The 25554-nt window shown below is 40.4% G+C and overlaps 1 protein-coding gene across 1 annotated transcript in view; it reads left to right on the forward strand.

The window, feature by feature from the left end:
• Window positions 1-25554, forward strand: part of Gars (glycyl-tRNA synthetase) — a 61959-nt gene that overhangs the window by 35489 nt on the left and 916 nt on the right. Inside the window, exons 7-16 of the mRNA XM_008827517.3 lie at window positions 434-579; window positions 4010-4159; window positions 6659-6821; window positions 8316-8480; window positions 12833-12940; window positions 14269-14414; window positions 19519-19604; window positions 21194-21303; window positions 23950-24043; window positions 24640-24830. Coding sequence (XP_008825739.1) covers window positions 434-579; window positions 4010-4159; window positions 6659-6821; window positions 8316-8480; window positions 12833-12940; window positions 14269-14414; window positions 19519-19604; window positions 21194-21303; window positions 23950-24043; window positions 24640-24830 — 1359 coding nt within the window. The remainder of the gene's footprint in view (window positions 1-433; window positions 580-4009; window positions 4160-6658; window positions 6822-8315; window positions 8481-12832; window positions 12941-14268; window positions 14415-19518; window positions 19605-21193; window positions 21304-23949; window positions 24044-24639; window positions 24831-25554) is intronic.

The raw sequence follows: 25554 nt of genomic DNA on the forward strand, positions 1-25554 counted from the left end.
ACCAGGTCCAACAAATGGGTGTTTGGGTTGTTTCCCATCTTTAAAATAAAATGTCCTAGTCTTATTTGACTTAGATCATGTAGACTTTCAGGACACTGGAAAACACAGAGGTGAGTAGGACATAGCTGTTCCCTTTAAGGAGCTGAGCATCTTCCTGCCAACCTGTAATTATAATTGAATAAGAGATATTTTGCTTTGCTTTTCATTAAAAATGGTGGATGTGCAAGTTTCAGGTCAGACCCAGAAAGGTGTTCTGTCTTTTGGTTGTAAATGGGCCATCCATGTTTGTGACCCTCCTGAGGGTACCTTAGATGTGATGTCCTTATACTAGGTGTGGGTTGGAGCAGAGGCAAGATGCAGTATGTATGAAACTTTATCTGTGCTTGTTCTACAGTTTTGTACTAATTGCTTCCTTTATGCATCCTTTATTTAGCTTGATAACTATGGACAGCAAGAACTTGGGGATCTTTTTGTGAACTATAATGTAAAATCCCCTACTACTGGAAATGATCTGTCCCCTCCAGTACCTTTTAACTTAATGTTCAAGACCTTCATTGGGCCTGGAGGAAACATGCCTGGGTATGTATTGCTTATTGTTTTTGTGTTTAGCAGAATTATTAAAGTTGCCTGTGACAAAAGGTAAGACTCAGCACATTGAGGGAGAAATACTGCACTTTCAAATACAAGTGCATGCTCAGTGAGGTTTTTGTATATGTTCACTTGTTATTAAATAAATACAGAAGTCCATGGTGCCATACCTTCCAGCTCTAACTGCATAGGGCAGAAGGGAGAGGGTTTTTTCATGTCATTGTGTGTAGAAATACACTTCAGAAGTGATTGTGTCCAGCAGAGCTTTCCTCACTGGAGTTACATGCTCCTGGACCCATGCACTGCTTCCATTGGAAACCACAGTCAGACGGGGCTGCCAAGATAACATCACATGGAGCCAGTGATTCTGAGGAGTAGAACTGAAAAATCGATTTCACTTTAAACAGGCATGTGTCTAGTAGTGGCCTGTCGTATTATAAAATGTGGCCTATTGATTTGAAAGATGCAGTTTTTACAGAAGCAAAGCTGAGCATTATACAGTGTGACACAGAGTTGAGGCTGGCTCTGTGTGCCCTTTTCACTGTTGACGTAGTTCAGCCATTTTTCCTTTGCATATCATCAGTGTTGGTTGGTTGGTTGGTTGGTTGGTTGGTTGGTTGTTTTTTGGTTTTTTGCTACAAGGTCTCCCTGTAGCTCCACTTGGCCTGGAACTAGCTATGTAAACCAGACTGACCTTGAACTCAGAGATCTGCTTCCCTCTGCCTCCCAAGTGCTGGGATTAATAACGTAACATGAATCTCCTGGCCTGCAGTTGTGTCTTGTTTATTTGTTATAAAAGTCGTAGGTTTCATTGTGGCATTTTCATACATTTCTTACATTGTAGGGTAAGATGGTGGGCTATTGCTAGAAGGTGGCCATACCTGGTGAAGTAGAAATCAAAGTATAATAAAAAGTAATTGTGACAAAATATGCTACTTTTTTTTTTATAAGACACCAGGTTGGTTTGGTATATTTTGTGGGAAGTGATACAGGGTGATCTCTCAAGTTGATGGGACAGACTTCTTAACCCAGCTATTCTGTTTCTGGTAATTAAGGAAATAGTTCTTTTAATTTAGATTTTTTTTTTTATTTTACATTTACTTATGGGGGTGGGGGTACACATGCCAAGGCACTTGTGTGGGGTCAGAGGACAACTTGTGGGAGCCAGTTCTCTACATCTCACCATGTGGGATCTAAAGATTGAACTCAGGCCCATGGGTGTGGTAACAAGTGCTCTTACTCACTAAGCCATCTTGCCAACCCTTCAAGGAAAATAATACGAAAGAAAAGGAAGCACACTTAGACAAAGTGTGTTAGTTAAAAGTAGAAATAGGGGCTAGAGAGATGGCTCAGTGGTTAAGAGCACTGGCTGCTCTTGCAGAGGACCCAGCTTTGGTTCCCAGCACCCACACAGCATCTAACAACTGTCTCTAACTCCAGTTTGAGGTGATACGGTGCCCTCTTCTGGCATACACAGGCATTGCATACAGGTAATACACTTAAATACACACAGGGAAAGCATATATGTAAAATAAAGTCTTTAAAAGTAGAAATAACTTATTTGTCTATTAATCTGAGAGTGGTAAAGCTAATAATGAAGTATATCCTTTTAGTATAACACTCTGCTGCTGTTAATATAAGAGCATTTACAGTTATTCAAAAAGTAAGAAAGTAAGGGCTAGAGAGATGTCTCGGTGGTTAAGAGCACTGACTGCTCTTGCAGAAGACCCAAGTTTGATTCCCAGCACCCACATGGCAGGTAATAACTGTCTATAACTCTAGTTCTAGGAGATCCTATGCCCTCATCTGACCTCCAAGGGCATTGCATGACAAGGGTGCATTTACACACATACAGGCAATACACTCCTATGCATAAAATAAAAAATAAATAATATATAACAAGTAGAAAAGTATAAAATAAGTGCAGGAAGTAACAGTCTCGTGCATACTACTTACAGATATCATATAAATTGTAGCTGCACTTACATTTGAATGAAACACTGAAGGGACCACAAAAATGAACAGTCTGTTAGAGTGCAAAGCGGGTAATGTTTTTCTTGGTTTTCAAATTGTTTTAGTAGTTTTTATAATTTATAGTTGATTTTTTGTGATTTTCATATATTATGGTGGTATTATATCCTCTCCCCGGGGCTGGAGAGATGGCTCAGCGGTTAAGAACACTGGCTGTTCTTGCAAAAGACCCAGGTTCAAATCCCAGCACCCACATCGCAGCTAACAACTGTCCGTAACTCCAGTTCCAGGGGATCCGACAGCCTCTTCTGTCTCCGTGGGCATTGCATGACACGGTGTACTTACCTACATGCAGGCAATACACGTGTACATATAAAATAAAAATAATAAATAAAATATTTTTTAAAAAAATAATAAAAAATTAAAAATAGATCCTCTCCCCTATCTGCACCTCCATTACTGCACCCCACCCAATTTATTGTACTCTTATATACATAATAAGGCCTGTAGAGTATAATTGTGTTCTCGTGTCCTTCAGTGTGGGTCCATCCACTGGGGCCTGGTTAAGCTACCAAGATCATAACCTTGACAAAGACGATAGCCATTGGTTTTAGTATTTTGAAGTAGGCAACTGGGAACACTTTCTTAGTGAATGTTTCATGCAGAATATTTTCTCTGAAATTGAGGAGAGGGTGATGGCTGTAATACTGATAAACTGCCAGAAATAAAATAGTAGAAGAAACCTTGAAAATGACCTGACTTGGTTAATGATAAATAAGTGGGTTCTAATGTGAATTTTAGTCTAGACAAACTTCTTTTTGGTCCTGCAGTTATATCTTAGTCCATGTGTTGAAAGAAGTGCTTTTAGCCATGAGAGGGGAGGAGATGCTCTTGTGGAAAGCAAAGGCAAGGAGAAATGAAAGGAAAAAAGAGTGGAATACCTGTGACAGGGAGGCAGAAGAGGCACTGACCGGTCCTGGGAGGGAACAGCAGAAGTAGGGAGAGGATGGAGGAGGCAGCTGGACAAACTAGGAAAAGAAGATGACATATGGGTATGAGAATGCCATCATGAAACCCATGACCAATGCTAACTTAAAGTGAATTAAAAATCTGCTTAGGCACAGGTCTTATTCTCAGAAGGAACTGAATTCAGTCTGCCTCCATGTAGATGATTGATTGCTCAGGAGGCTGGCAGAGACCTGAGGGCAGTCAGAGAAGGGACCTGGAGTAGGAGCAGCAGCACAGCTGGCAGTGTAGCGGCCATCCCTCTTGCTTAATCCAGTCTCCCATGGTGTGTTGAGAACAGTCTCTTTTAAAACTTGATTTTAAGACCTGTACATGCTTTGTGGTAAATGTGGTATAGTTGATATTTTGTTTGTAATTGGATTGTCTGTTTTTTGGAAACCATAATTTCCTTCTTTGTAACAGACAGATTTATTTAAATTTATAGCTATTTGAGACCAGAAACTGCACAGGGGATTTTTCTGAATTTCAAACGACTTTTGGAATTCAACCAAGGAAAGTTGCCTTTTGCTGCTGCCCAGATTGGAAATTCCTTTAGAAATGAGATCTCCCCTCGGTCTGGACTGATCCGAGTCAGGTACTGCTGTTGACACTGAATTGGGGATGAAAATGCATTTAACTAATACACTTAGACTTTAAGCCTAATTATGGGTTTATTTTTGCCTTCTTCAGAAAGCATGCTTGGAGCTGGGTGTGATGGTGCATGCCTTTAGTCCCAGCACTCAGGAGGCAGAAGCAGGTGGAGCTCTGTGAGGCCAGCCTCTGGTCTACATAGTGAATTCCAGGCCAGCTAAGGCTACACAATGAGGTCCTATTTCAATAAAATGAACCAAACTAAAACAAAAGAGAAAAAAACAAAAAGGTTGCTTGGGGCTGGAGGGGTGGCTCAGCAATTAAGAGCACTTGCTGCTCTTGCAGAGGACCCAGGTTTGGTTCCCAGCACTCACAATCAGGCAGCTCAAAACCACCTATAGCTCCAGTTCTAGGGGATCTAATTCCCTCTTCTGGCCTCCAAGGACCACTGTATGTATGTGGTGCACGTACAGTCAGGCACACACACACACACACACACACACACCATAAAAATAAATAAAATAAAGCATGCTTTACATTTATAATCTACAAATGTAATCTCTGGGGAGGCTGGCAGTTATGAGTGATGAAAGCAAATTAGAAGGGAAAAGAAGGTGTGTGGGAAGTATGTTATGGTTCCTGCCTGTTCCAAAATTAACTTTTCCTTGCTCATCATCAGTTTTGAGGATTCAGACATACTGATGTCTAAACCAAGGTGTTTTAGCAATGAAGATGTGTGCTAATTGCAGGGTGGAGGTAGGGTGATGGTTATAAAGTGGCTATGAGGTGGCCAGGGCAGACAGCACTACTAGGGGGTGTGTCCTGGGTGCCACCTCTGGGCATTTAAGGGACATTATGACAAAGGGCAGCTAGCAAGCTAATCCTGTCTGCGTATTCCCTGTCAGATGAGCTGCCGTGCCTGGCAGGCCCAGTGTGTGAGAAGCACACTGGCACTGTGTAGTCTGCCTTCTCTAGACACTTGTTATGATTGCTATGTACTTGCTTCCTGATACCATCTTTCTATATAAAAATAGCCTATGTCACTCCAGGACATTGGCCCCTTCATTATCTCTCTTCTCTTCTTACTGTAACTATGGAAATTGTTTTCAAGATGCATATTGACATATGCATTGTGAAATGATTACCATAATCAAGCTAATTAACATCTATCATTTCACATTGTTTTACATTTTTATTCTGGTGGTAAGAACACTTTAGTATCTCTCAAGTTTCAGCTATATAGTGCATTATTAATAATAGCTGCTGTGAGAAACTTCCAACAGAAGAGATGGAAAGACTTTGGCATCACCATTTCTGGGCAGGGCCCTTCGTTTGTCTGTCCTGCACTGTAGATGTTCACTTCCTGTCAGCCCAGGTAAAAGCTACTTGAGTATGCAGCAGTGCACTCATCTCTCTCTTGTTTTGTGCCACAGACATGCTTAACAGTTGTTGGAAGGTGGTTAACACATAGGTGCTGGAGGAACAAATAAAAGAAGCCATTAACAAAATCCAAAAATTAGAGCTCATTGCAATGCGTGTCATATATTTTAGGACCAACTTGAGCAATTTTACATTGCTTCTAAAACATCTGAGATAATTGAGAGTATGCCAGTGTCTTCTTTTTAAAGATTTTTGACTCATAAAATTGAAGCACTCTCCCTCCCCCTGTAATAGCTACTAAATTGCCATTCAGAGAAATCTCTTTGGAAAACCATTAGTATGTGCATATTTACGTCATCATTATGTGGTGAGCTTGATGCTGGGTTGTTCAGTTCCTGAACAAGCCCGGTGTCCTCTACCTTGAATGATGCTGTATTTAGAAGCTCTGGCTCTAAAGAGACCATCTGTATGGCACCATTTCCAGCCATTTACTTGTTTGGATCTGCAAAGCAGAAATCAAACTGTTTTAAAATCTGAAGAACCATTCCGCTTCACTTTTAATTCCTTATTCTTTGAAAAGTAAATGCCTGTGGCCTCCTTCAGCATATATTTATAATGAAGAAGCTAATGATTGACGCAGAACCAATTGATTTGAATGTGACTTTAGCATCTCTTCTCTGTGTCTGCATTTACTTATGCTTTTCTAATTTTAAAAGCTATTTAATCTGCTTCTAAAAATTATTTTCAGTTGTACTCTTGGATGTGGCTACATGGAAGGAATTAATATTTAAGAAGTTTGTTGTTAAAATTGTTGTTATTTCTATTATTACTGTGGTATGATGGATTAAACCCAAGGTCTTGAACATGCTAAGCATGCCCCTACACTGTGCTATGCCCCAGGCCAGTTATTAATGGTCTAAAGATAGCAAACACCTGCACAAACCTAATCTAGGAGCCTTTGAGTCATTCCCTTAAAAAACCAGTGTTCTATTTACTGATAAGAGATCCCTATAGTTTGGACCCTCCATCCATAGAGAATTTAGTAGTTGGAAATAGGAGCCTTATTGATAAGTCTTATAGTTAAGCATACAGATTTTATCTCTCATATGTTTTTCTCTTTCAGGGAATTCACAATGGCAGAAATTGAGCACTTTGTAGACCCCAACGAGAAAGACCACCCCAAGTTCCAGAGTGTAGCAGACCTCCACCTTAATTTGTATTCAGCAAAAGCCCAGGTCAGCGGACAGTCTGCTCGGAAAATGCGTCTAGGAGATGCTGTTGAGCAGGTAAGGTTCTGGAGGGAACTTAGATAATGTCTGATTGGGGGTGACAGCACTTAGCAAATTCTTTGTGTGCTAGGTAACAAAATATTTTACTGCAGTGGTAATTTTATTTTACTTATGTGGATTTTGCTTATGTGGCAATGTTGGAGGTCAAATTCAGAGCCTTGCACATGTTTGGCCAGCACACTGAACTACATTCTCAGCCCCTATTACAGTTTTGGGTTTTGTGGTGCTAGTGATCAAACCCAGGGCCTTGTATACACTTAACAAGTGCTCTAGCACTAAGCTATATCCCTAGTCCCCATTTAGTATTTGTTTTTTAAAAAAGTATTGTGTGTATGAGTGCATTACCTGCATGTGTGTAAGTGTACCCGTGTTGTGCAGTGCTTGCAGAGGTCAGAAGGCAGCATCAGATCCCCATTTGTTCCTGGAACTGGAACAAATGGTTTTTGGGTGCTATGAGGGTGCCGAGAATCAAACCTGGGACCTCTGCAAGAGCAGCCATTGCGCCTAACTACTGACCCATCTCCAGCCCCACTGTTTGTTTTTATATAGAATTTATTGTACAGTATTATTATTTTAGGAGAAAAATCCTCTGAGACTCCCAGTTCTGGGCCATGGTGCTAACATTACAAAATGCTTAGTTTTAACGCTACATCACTGATCCAACTTTAACAACTTTGGAGGAGACAGAATTTGCTCAAGGAAAGCAAGCCCTCTGGTTCTAAGTCCTTCTGTATTGCCCACAGAAAAGGGTAATGCCTTCTGTAGAACCAAATTTCTTTACACACTGCTTGGAGAAATAAGTGAGTGAAAACCTCCTCATTAGCTGCTGAGCTTCCTGGGCCTGAGAGTATTCATGGAGAGGTTGCAGAGAACCACCTTGCAGTGGTTGGAGGTGGGACTAGATGATTTCCAAGTGCCTTTTAGGACTAGATTTGTAAAATGACATGTACATGTGGAGCTGATGAATTGCAGTGAGTAGGACTACATTAGAATCTTCTCCACATGTCCCATTACTTTGTGAATATAAATTACAGTCATTTGTGACTAGATTTAGGAAATATGTGTTAGGAGGCTGATGTGCTGAACTAGTTGAGTTGTTGGATAGATACATTGACTATATTTTGAATAATTTGATTTTAACTTGTTAACTTGACATTAACTCCTTTAAAAAGAAACCAAGATCGCCCAGCGTGATGGTGTACGCCTTTAATCCCAGCACTTGGGAGGCAGAGGCAGGCGGATCTCTGTGAGTTGAAGGCCAGCCTGGTCTACAGCTCTAGGACAGCTGGGGCTACAGGGAGACCCTGTCTCAAAAAGACCAAAAAAATAAAAGAAAGAAAGAAACCAAGATCACATTGTGGGTATTTGAAATTGTTCTGAAAGCAGGAAAAAGTTTACCTTGTTTAATTTTTTAGTAAACTATAAATGACTCAGTAGCAGATAGTGCTTTAGCCTTCAGAGGTGTTCACGCATGTTTTTTCCCTTGCTTAGGGTGTGATTAACAACTCAGTGTTGGGCTATTTCATTGGCCGCATCTACCTCTACCTCGTGAAGGTTGGAGTGTCTCCTGATAAACTCCGCTTCCGACAGCACATGGAGAACGAGATGGCCCATTACGCCTGTGACTGTTGGGATGCTGAGTCCAAAACGTCCTATGTAAGTAGAATGCAGCGAGGTTTTCACAGCTCCGGCACATTCTTCATGCCAGAGTGATCACAGAGGAGAGATGTTTTCTTGAATAAGCCAGAAAAGGTTGACTTCTGTCTCCTTGTAAAGAGGGGCTGCTCTGTGTCCGAGAGAAGGTTTGGGAAACCTAGGTAGCTGCTTTCCACAGAGAAGGGTGGCACAGATGTGTCTGTTGCTGGGTGAACAGTGTTTCTGTAATGCTCCTTGGTGGAGCTGAGATGGCGTGGCCTCCTGACAAGGATCCCAACAAACACTGTCAAGGGTTAAAAAAGGAAACTCAGAGAGTTCTAGGTCACCTCCCCACTAATCCCAGCGTGCATTTTTGATGCCTCTTCACCCATACAGAGAGCAACTACTGTAGTGCAGGGTTAGCATGGGGTCACTGATTTTTTTTTTTTTTATGGATTTAAAAACAAAAGAAAAAGCCACAGACCCTTCTATGTTGCTCGGGCTGGCCTTAAACCCTCGAACCTCTTATCTCAGCCTCCTGAGTGCTGGGTTACAAGCAGGACTTGCCACAGCTGCCTTAAAAGTGTTGCAGCGTCTTTCTCTTTATTTTCTAATTAAAAATAAAAAGCCATCATACTCAAAAAGGTAGTGCCTTCTTTTTATAAGACAGAAAGGCAAAGACTGTTATAAGAATATTAATTAGAAAATGAAATTTCTAATTGCCTTCCTCTCCCTAGCAGACATTTTTATAAAAGGCCAAGTAGGAAAGATGGTTAGGTGGTTAAGAGTATTTGCTGATCTTGAAAAGGACCTGACTTTGGTTCCCAGTACCTACGTTGGGTGGTTCATAACTGCTTTTACCTCTAGCTCCAGGAAATCTAGTACCTTATTTTGGCTTCCTCAGGCACCCACACACGTGGCAAATGCACACACAAACATACACATAAAAATAAGCCATTTTTAAAAAAGGCCAAGTAGTAACTATATTTTGGTTTGTGGGTCTCCATTATTTTGCATTTCTTTTTTTTTTTTGCAACTGTTTAGATATGTAAACACCATTCAGTATTGTAAATCTGGGCATGCTGAACTTTTCTAGATGATTTTGGTTTTGTTTGTATTTTGAGACAGGACTTCTCCGTATAGCCCAGGTTGGCCTGGAACTCACAGTGATCCTCTTGATCATCCCCTCCCAGTCCTGGGCCATAGGCATGTGCCACCATGCCCATTTTCTACATGGTTTTTCTTTTCTTTCTTCTTTTTTTTATCTTTTTGAGAAAGGGTCTCCCTGTAGGCCCAGCTGGCCTGACACTAACTGTGTAGACCAGGCTGGCCTTGAACTCACAGAGATCCTCCTGCATGCTGGATTAAAGCCATGCACCATCATGCCCATCTGATGATTTTTCTACGTATGACAAATATGCGTAAGTATGTGATAATATGCATATCTCTATAGGAGCTGGATTTGTTTTGTTTTGTTTATGCAGGGGTAGAGTCTTATGTATGCTAGGCTGGACTCAAACTATTTAGCTGAGGCTGGCCTTGAATTCCTAATCCTTATGTCTTCACTTGTTAAGTGTTGGGATTACAGGTGTGCAGTTGCTATATTGATACTGCTTTTAATATATTCTTTTCTTCCTTTGTGGAATCAGGAAAGAATTAATATAATTTGTTCAGCTTTTCTTTCACTTTATTTTCTTAGCAAGCTTGTACCTTTCCTGGGGAGGCATACAGAAATGCTTATCCATCCCAGACAGGTACAACAAACCAGAGATAGTTCCTTTCAAGTCCAGCTTGTTGAACTAATGAATTTATTGAGTTACTTTCAGGTGGTTGGGTAAGCTTGGGCAGCATCATCACCAGGAGGCTCCATTCCACCATGGGTAGCAATCAGGAGAACTGCAGGTTCCTTTTGCACTTGGCAGGCTAGGCCAGAGGAATCTCTTTTCCTCAGTAATGGTACAGCCTAGGTCCCCTGAGTCAGGGCCTCTTGAGTCTTAAGAGTTCATGTGCTTCTTAGGCTTTCTGAATTCTGGTGAATGTCATGAGCCTCAGTCTCCCCCCTTTCTACAGGAAAGAATGTTTGAACTAGAAGAGGAAACCACTCCCCAACATGTACCAGCATGATAGTAATTAAGAGTTTAGGTATTCATTTCTTTATACTTGCTGAATTTTCTGAAAGTTTCTTATTCATGTTAAACCAATAATTTTTTTTTTCTTTTGTAGAAGAATTTGTCTGCTTTTCTCTTTTTTACCCCAGTTCTCTATTGGCTTAATTTGAGAACAGATCAAATTCCAAAACTAGCTGTCTGTTGAGATTCTGAGCCTAGCCTACTGATCTCTGATTTCATGTGTTTATTCTGCATTTGTAGTAGTGACAAGCATGTTCCCCTGTGAGTGCTTTACTTGTATCTTACATAATCCTTAAGATGATCTGTTCATCAATGCTCTTTCTGAGGAAACTGAAGGACTGATACATCAAGAAATTCTCCTGGGTCCCAGGTTAGGAAGTAGTGGAGGTGGCCTAGGAACCAGATCGTCTTGACCCCGGGCCCAAGTCTTCCGTGTTTATGCTGCCCTGCCTCCTGCCTGCTGACCTTGGAGTGTCCTGTGAGGAGGTGGATCCAAACATAAGGTCCTCCAGGCAACCAGGAGTTTTCTGCTGTGGTCTTAGAAGTCAGGACTACATAAAAGCAAAGCTTTGGAGTCACAAAGAGGGGAGGACTGTAAAGACTGGTTTTGTTTTGCTTTGTTGAGATAGAATCTCACTATGTACCCTAGACCTAGCCTAGAACTTGCTATGGAACCCAGCCTTGCCTGGAACGTGTGATCCTCCTGCAGTAGCCTCCTAAATGCTGAGGTTACAGGCATGTGCCCGCTGCTTTGCCCTCACCTTTAAAGACTTTGAGGTTTTCTTTTTGCGTGCTTCTCTCTGTAGGTAGATAAAAAATAGATATAGATAGATTAGGTAAGATAGATGAAAAAAAGTCACTGTTAACCCCATTTTCCTCTTTTCCTTCTTTTTCTGAGAGGGTAACCTGTATCTCAGTTACATTCCCAGCTGTATTTTATAATTTTAACCTTTAATTTATAAGTATGATAATGACACATTAGTAAATGATAACAAAACAAGCTATGTGTTTAAGAACATAAATAATGCTCATTGATATGTTACACAGTGAATGTCATATTGTATTACATGTTTTCAGACTTTATTCTTGGTTTTCAGCACTTTGTTAGTTTTCAGATTTCTAAGCTTATGAGTTTTATAATGTGTATGAGTGTTTTGCTTGCATGTAAGTGCACTGTGTATGTGCAGTACCTGCAGAGGCCGTAAGAGGACATGAGATCCCTGGAACTGGAGTTATTGATGGTTGTGAGCTATGGATGTTGGGAACCGAACTCGGGTCCTCTGCAAGAGCCGCTCTTAACCACTGAGCCATCTTTTCAGCCCTGATACATAATATATCCTTAAGGATGTGCCTTAGTTTGTGCTGCTATAACAGAGTACAACAGATATTGTAACAGTTCTAGAAGGTAGAAGTTCAAGAACAGGGGAGACCAGCCCATGCTGGTTTTGGTAGACCTCTTCACTGGGCTGACAGTTGGCATCTTCTTTCATCCTCACCTGATGGAAAGAGGGCAGGAACTCTCTCTGCTGAGTTTTCTGACAAAGAGCACTAATACCGTTGATTACTACCTTCCTGACCTAATAATAACTTCCTAATGGTTCTGCCTCCTGATAACCATTTCATCAAAAGTAAGGATGTCAGTACAGGAATTTAGGGGAGACACAAGCAGTTTGTTGTATGCTATTTGAGAAGAATTTTTTTTTTGCATTATCATATTATTAAAAACCAGAATCTAGCACCAATGCGATGATAATATTGCTATTGAATTTTATTCTGTGATCCAACCATTACCTACATTTATGGGTTTTCTTTTGTTCAATTAAGTGTTATGTGTCAGTAAGTCATCTAATAGCAAGGTGTGAGAACTGGAGGCACTTCCTCGAGGAAGTAGGAATTTCTGCCACATTTGTTTTGAGTCTTGGTTACAAATTTGAGCTAAGTCTATAAGCTTTGTGTAGGCTAAGTCTAATTCCATAATTGACTTGCAGAGTATTAGTGTACTGCACAGTTGAAATATGACATTGTAAATTAGTCTGGAAGATATGGACGGCTACATTGTGTACAGTGTGGATTATATTTTATAGACATGTTAATTGCCTCTGTATAAAACTATTCTCATTTTAATAATTTATAAGACTTGATTGGAATTGCCCCTGAATATCTGAAAGGGTTAGTTATAGTCTGTATGCTTCATGAACAGGCCAGTGTAAGCAGTAAGTGGGTTTATTGGTTCTGTCTTCTTAGGGCTGGATTGAGATTGTTGGATGTGCCGATCGTTCCTGTTACGACCTCTCCTGTCATGCACAAGCCACCAAAGTTCCACTTGTAGCTGAGAAACCTCTAAAAGAACCTATATCCTTTCTGGTTGCTCGAAACTTAAGGCTAAAGACATGAGTCCAACTTTGCACCTTGTTCTGTACATGATTGGAGAGGTTTGAATCCTGCCCCTGCTTGTTGAAACCTGTTGGTTGGTTTCCTTCCTCATTGCTCTTTTCCTGGTCTTATACTTAGGACCTACTGTATGCTTGCAGTGTTTAACCTTTAAAGGTACATATTTAGGGCTGGAGAGAGGGCTCAGTGGTTAAGAGCACTGGGGTTTGAACCCCTGCACCCCCTTGGTGGCTAACAACCATTTGTAACTACAGTTCCAGGGTATCTGATGCTCTCTTCTGTCATTTGTGGGCACTGCATGATGGGGTGCACTTATATACGTGCAGGCAAGGCACTCATACACATAAAATTAAAATAATAAAGACATACATTTAGAAATATGCCCGGAATGTCTTTCAGGGTGTTTGTTAAATTTTCTTAACTTTCTGAAATGCATTTCTTTACACTACTACCTGTGTACCCCTAAAGGATACTTGATGAACACTTACTTTGCTAAAACCTGGATGCCATTTTAAGATAATTTAGCTCACCCACACTGTAAATTAGCAAAGTAGTTTTTCTTTACCTGGCACTGAGATGTAAGCTAATTTCTGAGGGTTGGCCACTGACAAAAACCAGATTTTGTAAATGACATATGTGTGTGTGTGTGTGTGTGTGTGTGTGTGTGTGTGTGTGTGTCACATCGCATTTGTGAGATCAGAGGACAGCTTTAAGGAGTTGGTTCTGTCCGTTCACCATGTGAGTACATCAGCCTTGGCATCAAGCGCACTTTTTACCTGTTGAGCTGTCTCACCGGCTCAAGAAGCAGATCTGATTGTTTTGAACATTTTAAAAATGAATAGGTCATTACCAAAAGTTTGTATACTATGGTTTGAGTTACTGCTGGTTATATACTGCACCTTTTATCACACTATAACCTGAAAAGTTTTTTTGATGGTATGTATTTATCCTTTCTCTGTGTGTGGACTGTGTATGTGTTCATCTGTGCACAAGTGGAGGCCAGTGGTCCACATCAAGTGTCTTCCTCTAGTGGGTGCTGGGGATCTGAAATCAGATCCTCAAGCACTTTACCAACTGAGCCTTCTCCCTAGTCCCTGTTTGCTTAGGTAAGATTTGTCATAATGTTGTGTGTACCTATTTCATTTTGTACATAAAGCAGGAATAAACAGGATCTGGGATGCTGGCAGGACTGATGGTGGTTTTAACTTAATAACTGAGTGTTTTCAAGGTTGTTTTCCAAAATACTAAGGCACTGTTGTGTTGCGATTGATTCCTTGACTACTTCATACAAAACAGTGAATGTCATTCAGTTTGAACCTAATAAGGGAGCAGTTGGCAAGGCGTATAAGAAAGATGCCAAGCTGGTGATGGAGTACCTTAGCACCTGTGACGAATACTACATTACAGAAGTGGAGAAGCTGCTGAGTGAAAAAGGGTAAGGCCAAAGGTGCTCTTGTTCCTGGGCTCCAGTCAGGTGCATCTACTGCCCAGTTCTGAAAGCTAGGGTAAAAGCTGTTATTTTTAGAAATGTTCTGCAGGTAAGTGCTTGTCTTAGCTGCATTTAAGTAACTATCTTTGCTGGACTTTTGACATCATAACCTAGAAATACATTTGTTATTTTTATTTTTAAATATATTTTAATTATTATTTTTACTGTATGTGTTTTCATGTATTGCCTGCATGTAAGTGCACCCGTGTTCTGCAGTACCCACAGAAGACAGAAGAGGGCATCGGATCCCTCGAACTGGGGTTATGGACAGTTGTTAACTACCATTCAAACCTGGTCTTCTGCAAGAACAGTCAGTGCTCTTAACCACTGAGCCATCACTCTAGCCCCTGTTATTTTGTTTTAATGTATGAGTGGATTACCCGCATGTAAGTGCACCCATGTCATGCAGTGCCTGCAGAGGTCAGAAGAGGGCATCAGATCCCCTGGAACTGGAGTTTTGGACATTTGTTAGCTGCCATGTGGGTGCTGGGAATCAAACCCAGGTCCTCTGCAAGAGCAGCCAGTGCTCTTTACCACTGAGCCATCTCTCCAGCCCCCTAGAGATATATTTCAAACAGACGGTAAAGATCTATTTTCTTGATGCACAGGCCCTGGGTTTGATCCTCAGCACCACAAAAGAAAAACCAGGAACAAGTTCTTTCTTTGCTGGTAATGCTCTTAGAGGAGACTTAACCTAGTGCCTAAGAAAGAATTAGAAATTTTCTCTCCTTTCATTGCTCCTCTTTTGGAGGTATGGGGTTTCCTGTAGTCAGTATAGACATAAAATATAAAAAGTGATAGAGGAGGCTTTAAAGGAATATAATAAAATCCATCACCAAACAATGTAGAACCTAAGTAATAAAAAATTACTGCACATCTGTAAAAAAGCAGTGTCATGTGACTCAGGAAAACTAATTGAAAGAAAAACCCATGATTAATAAATATATAAAGATAGTTTCAAATGTGATTCTTGTTTTTAAGAATATAAAGGAGGGCCTGAAGAGGTTTCTTGCTGGTTGAGTGTTTCCTGCTCTTCTAGAGGACCCAAGTTCAGTTTCCAGACCCACTTGGTCCTAACTGCATACAGCCATCTGTAACTCTAGCTCCAAGGAATCTGATGCCCTCTTCTGGACTCTGTAAGCATCCACACACATGGGGTACACATTCATACACATACAAACACGCACACAAATAATAAATTCTTTTAAAAGCCTTTTTTAAAAAAAAGACATAAAGAACATAAGCTATAGTGAGAAGTGGTAGTGCATACATACAAAAATGAAATAGAGCCCCAGGAGTTACTGTCTAGATCACTGGATTCTAAGGATGCAGCATTAGAAGCTGTCGAACAAAACATCAGAGTAAGAAAGGGAATGCCCTGAGCAGCACCAGGCAGATGAACACTTGTGACAGTCGTATGTAACAAACAGAGCTGACAATAGAGCAGCTCACACAGTTCCAACTTTGATTAAAACTAGAAGTCTTGGCTGGAGAGATGGCTCAGCAGTTAAGAACACTGACTGTTCTTGCAGAAGACCCGGGTCCGAATCCCAGCACCCACATGGCAGCTAACAGCTGTCCAGAACTCCAGTTCCAGGGGATCCGACAGCCTCTTCTGTCCTCTGCGGGCATTGCATGGCACAGGTGCACTTACCTATACGCAGGCAATACACACATACACATAAAATTAAAATAATAAAATATTTTTTAAAAAAAACTTAGAAGTCTGTAGATTCAAGAACATAACCTCAAGCAGAATAAAGACAAAGAAAATCACATAAAAATAAAATAGCTAAAAATCAAGAATAAGAGAAAACTCTTAAAACAACCAGTGGGGAAGAAAAGGGCTCATTACATAGTAGCTGTTAAAGTATCTGAAGACAGAAGTACAAGCACCCGAAACCAGCAGAAGTGTCTTTGTAAACTGTGGAGTTTAGGCCTCCGCGAATTACTCCAGAGCTTTAAAAATGAGAAGTGTGGTGAATGTAAATGACGCTTCTCATAAATTCTTTAGAAGATAATGAACTGGGGATGGGGAGATGGCTCATGGGTAAAGGGCTCACCATCCAAGCATGAGGGTCTGAGTATGAATCCTTAGCAGCCCCATAAGCTGGCTCAGTGCCGTGCACCTTAACCCCAGCACTGGGGTGCAGATCTCAGGAGCCCAAGGACGATATCCCAGGGACAGCCTCTGGTCTTCACTCACATGGGTTCACATGCAGAAAGATAATGAACTGTTGGAAGCAAAATCGATCCATTAGACAATTCATACATGAAGCAAAACGTGTATCAGTAGTGCAGAGAGTGAGAGCAAATAACTGAGAACACGTAATAGACTAACTGGTATAATATTTGAAAGTAGACTATGATGAGTTGAAAAAAATGCATGTAGTAAACTCTAAAGCAGTTCCCTATAGAGAAAACATAAAAACTAGAGGCATAGCAGATATACCAGGGTTATAGGAAAAATACAGTGTTTTTTAAAACTCAGGATAAGGCTGGAAGGATAGCGCAGCTGTTAAAGGCTAAGGCTAACAATCAAAACGTTAAAACTCGGGATAAAAGGAATATGAAGGAGGAATAACTGGAACAGATAGAAAATAGCTAGTCAGATGGTAGGTTTGAACTAAAAAATATCCGTAGTTAACATTAAATATCATGGTTTAAGCACTGGAATTAATTGCCATCAATAATCTGATTTTAAAAAAAAATCCATGCTTGATTAAATGCTATCTATACCAAACTTACTGCAGTAGTAATACATAAATAGATTCAAAAGTAAAAAGATCAAAAATAAGCTGGGCATGGTGGCGCACGCCTGTAGTTACCGCACTTGGGAGGCAGAGGCAGGAGGATCTCTGAGTTCAAGGCCAGCCTAGTCTACATAGTGAGTTCCAGTACAGCTGGGGCTACAGGGAGACCCTGCTTCAAAAAGACAAAAAAGGAAAAAGATCAAAAATACTTTTGGCGCTGGTCATGGTGGTGCATGCCTTTAATCCTAGCTTTCAGGAGACAGAGGCAAGCGAATCTCTGTGAGTCTGAGGCCAGCCTGGTCTACTTAGTGAGTTCCAGGCCAGCCAGGGCTATATAAGTAAGACCCTGTCTCAGAAATATTAATAATAATATTAATATCAGATAAACTTTAGAACAAGAGAAATTAGAAAGTCAAAACAGGACATTTCATAATGATGAAGTTGGTTGACTAAGAGGTTATTATCAGTCCTAAATATTTCTGCAACTGAAAACACACAAGGCAAACCAAAAAACTGAAAGAAAGACTAGAGTTCTATGATTACTGTTGGAGGTATCTACAACTCGGGCAATAATGGAAGAGGAAGCAGATAAAATCTGTAGGAATTAGAAGACACAAATACTGTTAATCAATGTAATTTACCATTTGTAGAGCACTCCTTCTAATAATCAGAGTACATTTCTTAAAATGTATTTTAAATACCTGTCATCCTTTTTTTTTTTTTTAATATATAGACCTCCAGCTAAGAATGGTTTTTACATTTTCAAAGGGTTGTTTAAAACACACACACACATGGGCTGGAGAGATGGCTCAGTGGTTAAGAACACTGGTTGTTCTTGCAGAAGACCCAGGTTTTGAATCCCAGCACCCACATGGCAGCTAAAAACTATCCGTAATTCCAGTTCCAGGGGATCAGACAGCTTCTTCTGTCCTCCACAGGCATTGCACGACACGGGTGCACTTACCTACATGCAGGCAATACATGCATACACATAAAAATAATAATAAATATATAAAAAAACACACCCCAAAACACCAAAAATGTTACCTCCAGTCCTATCACAGTATTTAAGCTAAAGGAAAGACGCTTTACCCAAAAGCTTAGAAAAGGCAATCTAGTTAATTGTAATAGAAGGCAGATTTAATAGTGACTGGGAATGCGGAGTTGGAGGAGGGGAACTGGAGGCCATGGTGGTTGTATATGTATACCCGTTTGTCGACAACTGTCATGAATATTTGCATGTTAAAGATAATTAGCCATTTCAGCAGGAAAATGTTAATACATTTTTAGTCTTTGAGAAATAGCTTTATGCTGAAGTCATATCAAATAAAGGACATAGATCACTAGTTACATATCGATATCTGCAGATACAACAAATTGCTGTATTTAATATCAAATAGTAAGTTCTCCTTCCTAATTACAACTATTTTATACGTGTTATCTACTTTACACATAGACTGTGTTCATAGAGAAAATGTATGACACTGTATGTGGTGGAACTTTTATGTGCACTCACAAACTTCAAACCCAGTAGTAGAAACAGGAAGTCAATGAAAACTATTCAGATGAGGCATGAGATTGTGACTGGAAGAAACCTACAAAATGTGGTTGTACCAAGTACCTTCTCTGCAGCCACATGAGGGCTCTCTTTCTTAGTCCTGAGCTGCTGTGAGGCTAGAGAAACCAAACTGCTCTTCCTAATGGAAGTAAGCTAAAGTGTCGGGGTCTGTGGGTGCAGTGGTGAGCTCCAGCTGATCTTGGGCCGTGAACATTTGGTAGCCAGCAGGGGAATGTTTCATATTGACAGCAAACAACCAGAAAACTTTGTTAAAACTCACCTTTATAATGTGTAAGTTGCCTTCATTGTTTTGATGAGATGACAAGCTAGTTCATTTTATATTTGTTGAGACAATATAGGAAACAGTGATCATTTTACCTGCAGAGCTGTTTCTGACAAATCTGATTATTCTAAAACTGAGTATTTTGAAAAGTTGTTTTGATGTAATCTTGACATCAAGATCAGAAGAATTTGCCTTATGTCACTTGTGAAATTTAATAAAACTAGTCATTTTTTAGGTCCTCTGCAGAATGCTGTTTGGTGCCATTGTTAGGGTAATTCTCAGTTTGGTGGTTCTCATGAAATGATTTGAATTTGACTTGTCATCTGGAGGATTGACAAAGTTTGTTAGCACTTCAAACACAAAAACAAGTTAGTATCTGGGAAAAGGTTTTTAAGGCTCAGGACTGCATGTTTTCACTAACAGATAATGTGTTTTGTCTTTCTTGTTTGTTTTTAGGGAATTCACTATTGAAACTGAAGGGAAAACATTTCAGTTAACAAAAGACATGGTCAGCGTGAAGAGATTCCAGAAAACACTACATGGTAAATTTATAACAAATTAAAAAAAAAAAAAAAAAAAAACAGTAAAGAAACAAAAAGTCATTATTCCTGTTCTTTTTTTAAAAAGTTTTGTGACATAATCATTTTACATAAGTTTTGAAGAGAAAATACAACCTTAAAAGAGGGATGAGGAGTGCCAGAGAGATGGCTCAGTGGTTGGGACCAGATAAAACCCGAGATAGTTCCCAGCACTCACATGGTGGTTTGCAGCTGTCCTAACTCCAGTTCCTGGTGATCAGCACTCTCGTCTGGCCTCCATGGGAGCTGCATACATGTGGTGCATTTATATACATGCAGGCAAAACAGTCATACACAAAATAAATTTTAGAAAAAGGCATATTGAAAAGTGGTTTATAAATAATGCTTTTGTATTCCTGTTGCCTGAGGTGCATAGAAAGAATATCTTTGATTGAAAACTTTGTCACTTCAGGAAAAAATCCTTTTAAAGACACAAAATTCATGTTCTTTGTAGAGATGCTGACTTTTTTTTTTTTTTTTTTTTGAGAACAAATTCTGTGAATTGGATAGTGCATTTTGGAGCATACATGGAGGTTGCTGATGATTATCTGTCTAAAACAAAGCTCCTAGTAGTAGATACTGGGTTGCTCTGTTACTGGGATTTATTACACTTGTGGTGCTGTGGTCCCTGGCAAGCAGTCCTCGTGCCAGCATGATGTGTCTTCTGATAGGATGCATGAAGGAGAAACTATAATGATCAGCAAATTTTACTTGAGGGGAAAGCACCTTTCTTTGCAAGCATGTGGTAATGACTCCTTTATTACAGACAAAAGAAACAGCCTCTCTGTAGAACCATGAGTTGTTGGTCCTAGGTATTTCATTATCCATAAAGCATAAATTCTCCAAGTTCTCAAACCTGGGATCATATACTTGGTGCTTCCTTTCCATGTAGTAAGTTATGAATACATTTCCTGTGTCTGGCCTGTGGAAAGAGCTGTAGGGTCCTGGTAGACTATACTTGATGGAATGTTGGCCCCTGAACAGACTTGAACCCAGAGCCTCGAATACACAGCTCTGAAAAAGTTCTTTCCTCAACCCTCTTTTTTGCTTCTTGTTTTGAGAAGGGTCCTAAGTTGTCCAGGCTGGCTTTGAACTCACTGTAGCCCAAGCAGTCCTTGAACTCAATCCTGTCTCAGCCTTCTGAGTAGCTGGGATTTTAAGTCTGGCCTGGGTTTTGGCAGTTGATTTTTAAATCTTACTAAGTCTTAATGAAAGCTCAAGGTCCCATAGCTTCTGGAAAGCAGTGTGGATGGCAGTGAAGAGTATAACTACTGTTGTTTGTAGCCTATCAATGAGCAGGGCTGTGTAACTCAAGTTTATACTATTTGAACAAAGTCTTCCAAGTTGGGTGAAAATTCATTTGACTCTTTTCAAAGGTTCTGTATTTCTTACTAGCAAATAATTTTAAATAATCTGATTCTTGTCTTGCTGTACAGAGATCAAACTCTACCTAGAATATAGATATTTTTAGTGCCAAGAACTGTTTAGAAAGGATCTGAAATGCACTGTATGGTATTTGAGGGACTGTTACTGAATTTGTATTTCTTCTGCAGTGGAAGAAGTTGTCCCGAGTGTGATTGAGCCCTCCTTTGGCCTGGGCAGGATCATGTATACTGTTTTTGAACACACATTCCATGTCCGAGAAGGAGATGAACAGAGAACGGTGAGCTGTCTGTACAATGTGCTATCCTCTTAGAGTGTGAGAAAATAGGACTTAGGGAAGACATGAAGACATTAATAATAAAACTAAAGTGACTACTTAGATGTTATTTACCAGTGTGCACAAGGCAAAGCTCCTTTGTATGTGAGCCCTTCACCTGTGCAGGTTACTCTAGAAGCCATTGTTTTAATTGCCTTGTTCTCTACTGAGACAGCATATTTGAGGAACTGTGTTGCATCACTGCATGAAGTGGTACTTCCTGTCTAGGCTCTTGATTTTACAAAGTTTGGAAGGATGAGAATTTGGCCAGAAGACCAAATTGTATGTATATGCTCAAACATTTAGGAGCTTTCTCAATCTGCCTGGCATACTTTTAAGGTAAAAAATTTAAACTCCCAGGTTCTAGTCCAGCAAAACTGATAGTTTAGGTCTGAGGTCCAGGCATCTCTGTGGTTTGGGTTTGATTTTTTTTTTTTTTTTTAATGCAACCCCCACATAATTTCTTTGTGTTCACATCACAGATCTTAGATTGGGCAACATCTAGGGTAAAGCTTTCCTGGAGCTAAGCGTTATGGAAATAGAGGTTTATAAAAGATCCTCATCAGTTCCTTTAAGTTTGGGCTTTGATTTCCTTGAGTCATGGCTCCATGCCTTCCACTCTGTCTTCTCATCCTGTCAGTCTTCCCCTTTGTCCCCTCCTCTTTAGCTTCTAGCAGAGATTTCCAGGAACAACCAATCAGAATAGAAAGTAGAGGTTCTGTATGTATCATATCAGTTGAAAGAAGCAGTTTCATGTGCTTGACCACTCCGTAGTTGAGCATGTGTCTAAAGGTGGCTATCCACTCTGGTTCATTGCAAGGCAGTTAGCCTTGAAGAATGAGCTGGTGAGAGTTCTTGGCACCAGTGCTTTCAAAAGTCTAACAGAGTGTTGTACTATGTAGCTGCTAAAATCGCCCTTTTAATTTCTGCCCTGAAGTCGCATCTTCATTTCCTGACATGAGGGAGCAGCTGTTCCTTCATTCAGCAGATAGTAAGGACCTGGGCCAGGCGTAGTTACACAAGCAAAGGTTTTTAGTCCACTTTGAGGACTGGTGATGATGCATAACTGAAGGTGCTTTTCAGATGTCAAGTTTGCTTCATGTTTTTCCTGCTTATTTTTCTAATAGCAAAGTTTTTAGTTTTTAAGAAAAAAATTCCCTTAGCTGTTTCTTTGAATTGAACAATATTGATAAAACTAGAGCTTTAATAGACATTTCATAAAAGCTAAGAATAAATGAGTCACACCATTATGAATTACATAGAGTCCCTTCATGAAGAGAAATTTGATTAGGTGGCGGGAAGCCAAAAATGTTTCTAAATTATTAGCACCTACTTGTTTAATCCATTTGCCTATAAATTTGGTTTTAAAAAGCATTTCTAGTGAAATTTCTAAAATATTTTTCTATAAAGGCAAGTCCCTACTTCTTTCTCAAGTGAGATGGAATTGTTCACAAACTGGAAGGGGTAGAATTCTGAAGACCCTGTGGTGTAGGCATCCATGTTGCTGAAGTATGGGTTCCTTTATAGCAGGCTATTCGTCGTTGCCTGCCATTAAATGGTCGTTAAGCTTTGAGTGGGAACTGAGCTGGAACTTCCTGTTCAGTATTTTTGTAGGACAGATTCACTTCAAGTTTCATGATCTTGCCTTCAAGTGAACCTTTTGTACATACATTATTTAAAACTGCCTTCAGCTCTTGTTTCTAACCCGAAATGGCCAGCTGGCTTGCCTTCCACAGAACATCTGCTGTCTTTGATTTCAAGTTACTCAAAACCTCATTCAGAAGCAGTGTGGGAAGGCTGAACTATTGTGGATAGGCCAACAGAACATCTTCTGTTTTGATTTCTTTTGTACTGTTTCACTGTGTGAACTAATTAAAATGTTTGGTTGTGCTTGGTTGCTGCAGTCTATGGAGTCATCTTTAAAGAACTGATGGGTTTAGGTCTTGGCACTGCCATGTGTTATGTAGTTTTGCAGGAGGTTCTTGAGGTGGTCTCCAGAAAGAAGTAAGGCTTTCTTTTATGTAGGTCCAAAGAAATGGCCATTGTACATGTACAGTACATATGCATATACAATAGCAGGATGTGCTCAAATCAATTTTTTTTTTTTTTTGTCTTTTTGAGACAGGGTCTCTCTGTAGCCTCAGCTGTCCTGGAACTCACTATGTAGACCAGGCTGGTCTTGAACTCAGAGATCTGCCTGCCTCTGCCTCCCAGTGCTGGGATTAAAGGCGTGTGCCACCACGCCCAGCTAATTTTTTTTTTTTTTTTTGATAACAAATCCCTAAATTCAGTAGAGTAGGCAGTAGAACCTCATTCTTATGGGCATAGAGATAGGTTCAGAGAGAGAAAACCACCGTGGGCCAGATTCAGACGAGATCAGGCCTGGCTGTATGTCGTATGGCTGTAGACTAGACCAGTTCAGAGCTGGAGCCGGAAGGCTTGATTCTTACTCTCTGTGGCCTCTCTGGTTATGCTGCCTGTTGTACCCCATGATCTGGCATTTCTGTAGTGAAATGATCTTAGTTATCCACTGAGTGTTAATCTCTTGTGCTTTGGGACATTAACAATGATTTATAAGCTAATGTGCTCTTTTCTTTTTAAACTATCTAGTTCTTCAGTTTCCCTGCTGTGGTTGCTCCATTCAAATGTTCCGTCCTTCCACTGAGCCAAAACCAAGAATTCATGCCATTTGTCAAGGAATTATGTAAGCAAATCCAATTGAGTAATCTCCATGGGAACATTATCAAACAGACCCAGTTTTAGGGAGGGTATCATTTGTTTCAATAAGAGCATAGAGCGAATAAGAATAAATGTGAGTGATTAAGTCCTGCTCTTCTTATAACAGAGGATATCTTACATTGGATGAGTCGGGAGCCAAGAGTCAGCTTTAAGGATCCTTGGCTTCTCATACTGACCTTGGTGCTCTCTTTGCCCAAGGATGCAGGATGGAATGTAGCACCCTGGTGGATCTATAGCCACTGAGTCCAAGCTCTGAAAGGGATCCCAGGAGTTCTGGCCCCCTTACTTCTGTGTTGGGAAAAGGGAAGAAGCCATGAGCAGCTCAGGGCTATGCAAGCGGAGGTGGACTGACTGGCTCCTGTCTGCTGCTTGTCCACTGCAGCTGTAGGTAGGAGTGCTGACTTGGGCTCCAGCAAGGACTTAGTAAGCATTCTTGCAACTGAAACTTACCACTCTCTTGTCTCAGGCTCGTTGGTAAGTTTCCTGAGCCTGTAAGTCTGCACTCAGTAGCATTGAGTACTGTTGCAGTGTTTCACTTTTAACTGGCTTTGTTTTGGATAGCTGAAGCTCTGACCAGGAATGGAGTGTCTCATAAAGTAGATGATTCCTCTGGGTCCATTGGAAGGCGCTATGCCAGGACTGATGAGATTGGCGTGGCTTTCGGCATCACCATTGACTTCGATACAGTGAACAAGACCCCCCACACTGCAACTTTGAGGGACCGAGACTCCATGCGGCAGATAAGGGCAGAGGTGACTGACCTTCTCTTGATGGTTTTAGTCTTATGAGTACTTCCTAGTGACCTGAATTGAATTTGGTGTATTTATATTCCTGATTATTTTTTCTTTGTAATTTTAATGATGGATTTGTATCAGACGAAGCCCAGATTCCCAAATCTGTTTGGTTTAATTATGAAAATTTCCATTAGCACATCTCTAATATTACATAGCTATTTGGATTGCTCTGGGCTTATTCTCCATCAGTGTGCTTTTATGGCTGCTTGATTATTGGGCAAGAGAAATGGCATCCCAAGAGGCTGTTGCCATAGTTTTGTTGGCAAGCTTTTGGAGCTTAGACATTTTTATCATTGTATTTCTATAGAAACATGTATATATATGTGTATAAACTTTTTGTGTTACTCCATTGGAAACAGAATAATATTTCAGTAGTTTTATATAAAGAGAAGGGAATAATGGGATGGGACAAGCACAGTGGAGGTGGGGAGGATGGTACAGGAAAGGACAGAAGGGCCACTTGAATTGACAACTGCCTGGCTAATTTATTAATTTAGAGTACCTATTAGTACTCAGCTTGATGCCAAGTTGTAATAGGAAAAACAGAAGTACAAACTGCTTTTTTCCAAAGGAGTTCAGCTTCTCCTTTGCAATCCATGGGTTTCTGGTTTGACTCTGTGTACCAGTCCTGCCTCCTTTCGACTAACATTCCCAGTGGCTGCAGTTCTCAAGAGTGCAAGCC

This window comes from Nannospalax galili, unplaced genomic scaffold, assembly GCF_000622305.1.
Source record: "Nannospalax galili isolate Female #2095 unplaced genomic scaffold, S.galili_v1.0 scaffold132, whole genome shotgun sequence".
In the NCBI taxonomy this organism is placed as follows: Eukaryota; Metazoa; Chordata; class Mammalia; order Rodentia; family Spalacidae; genus Nannospalax; species Nannospalax galili.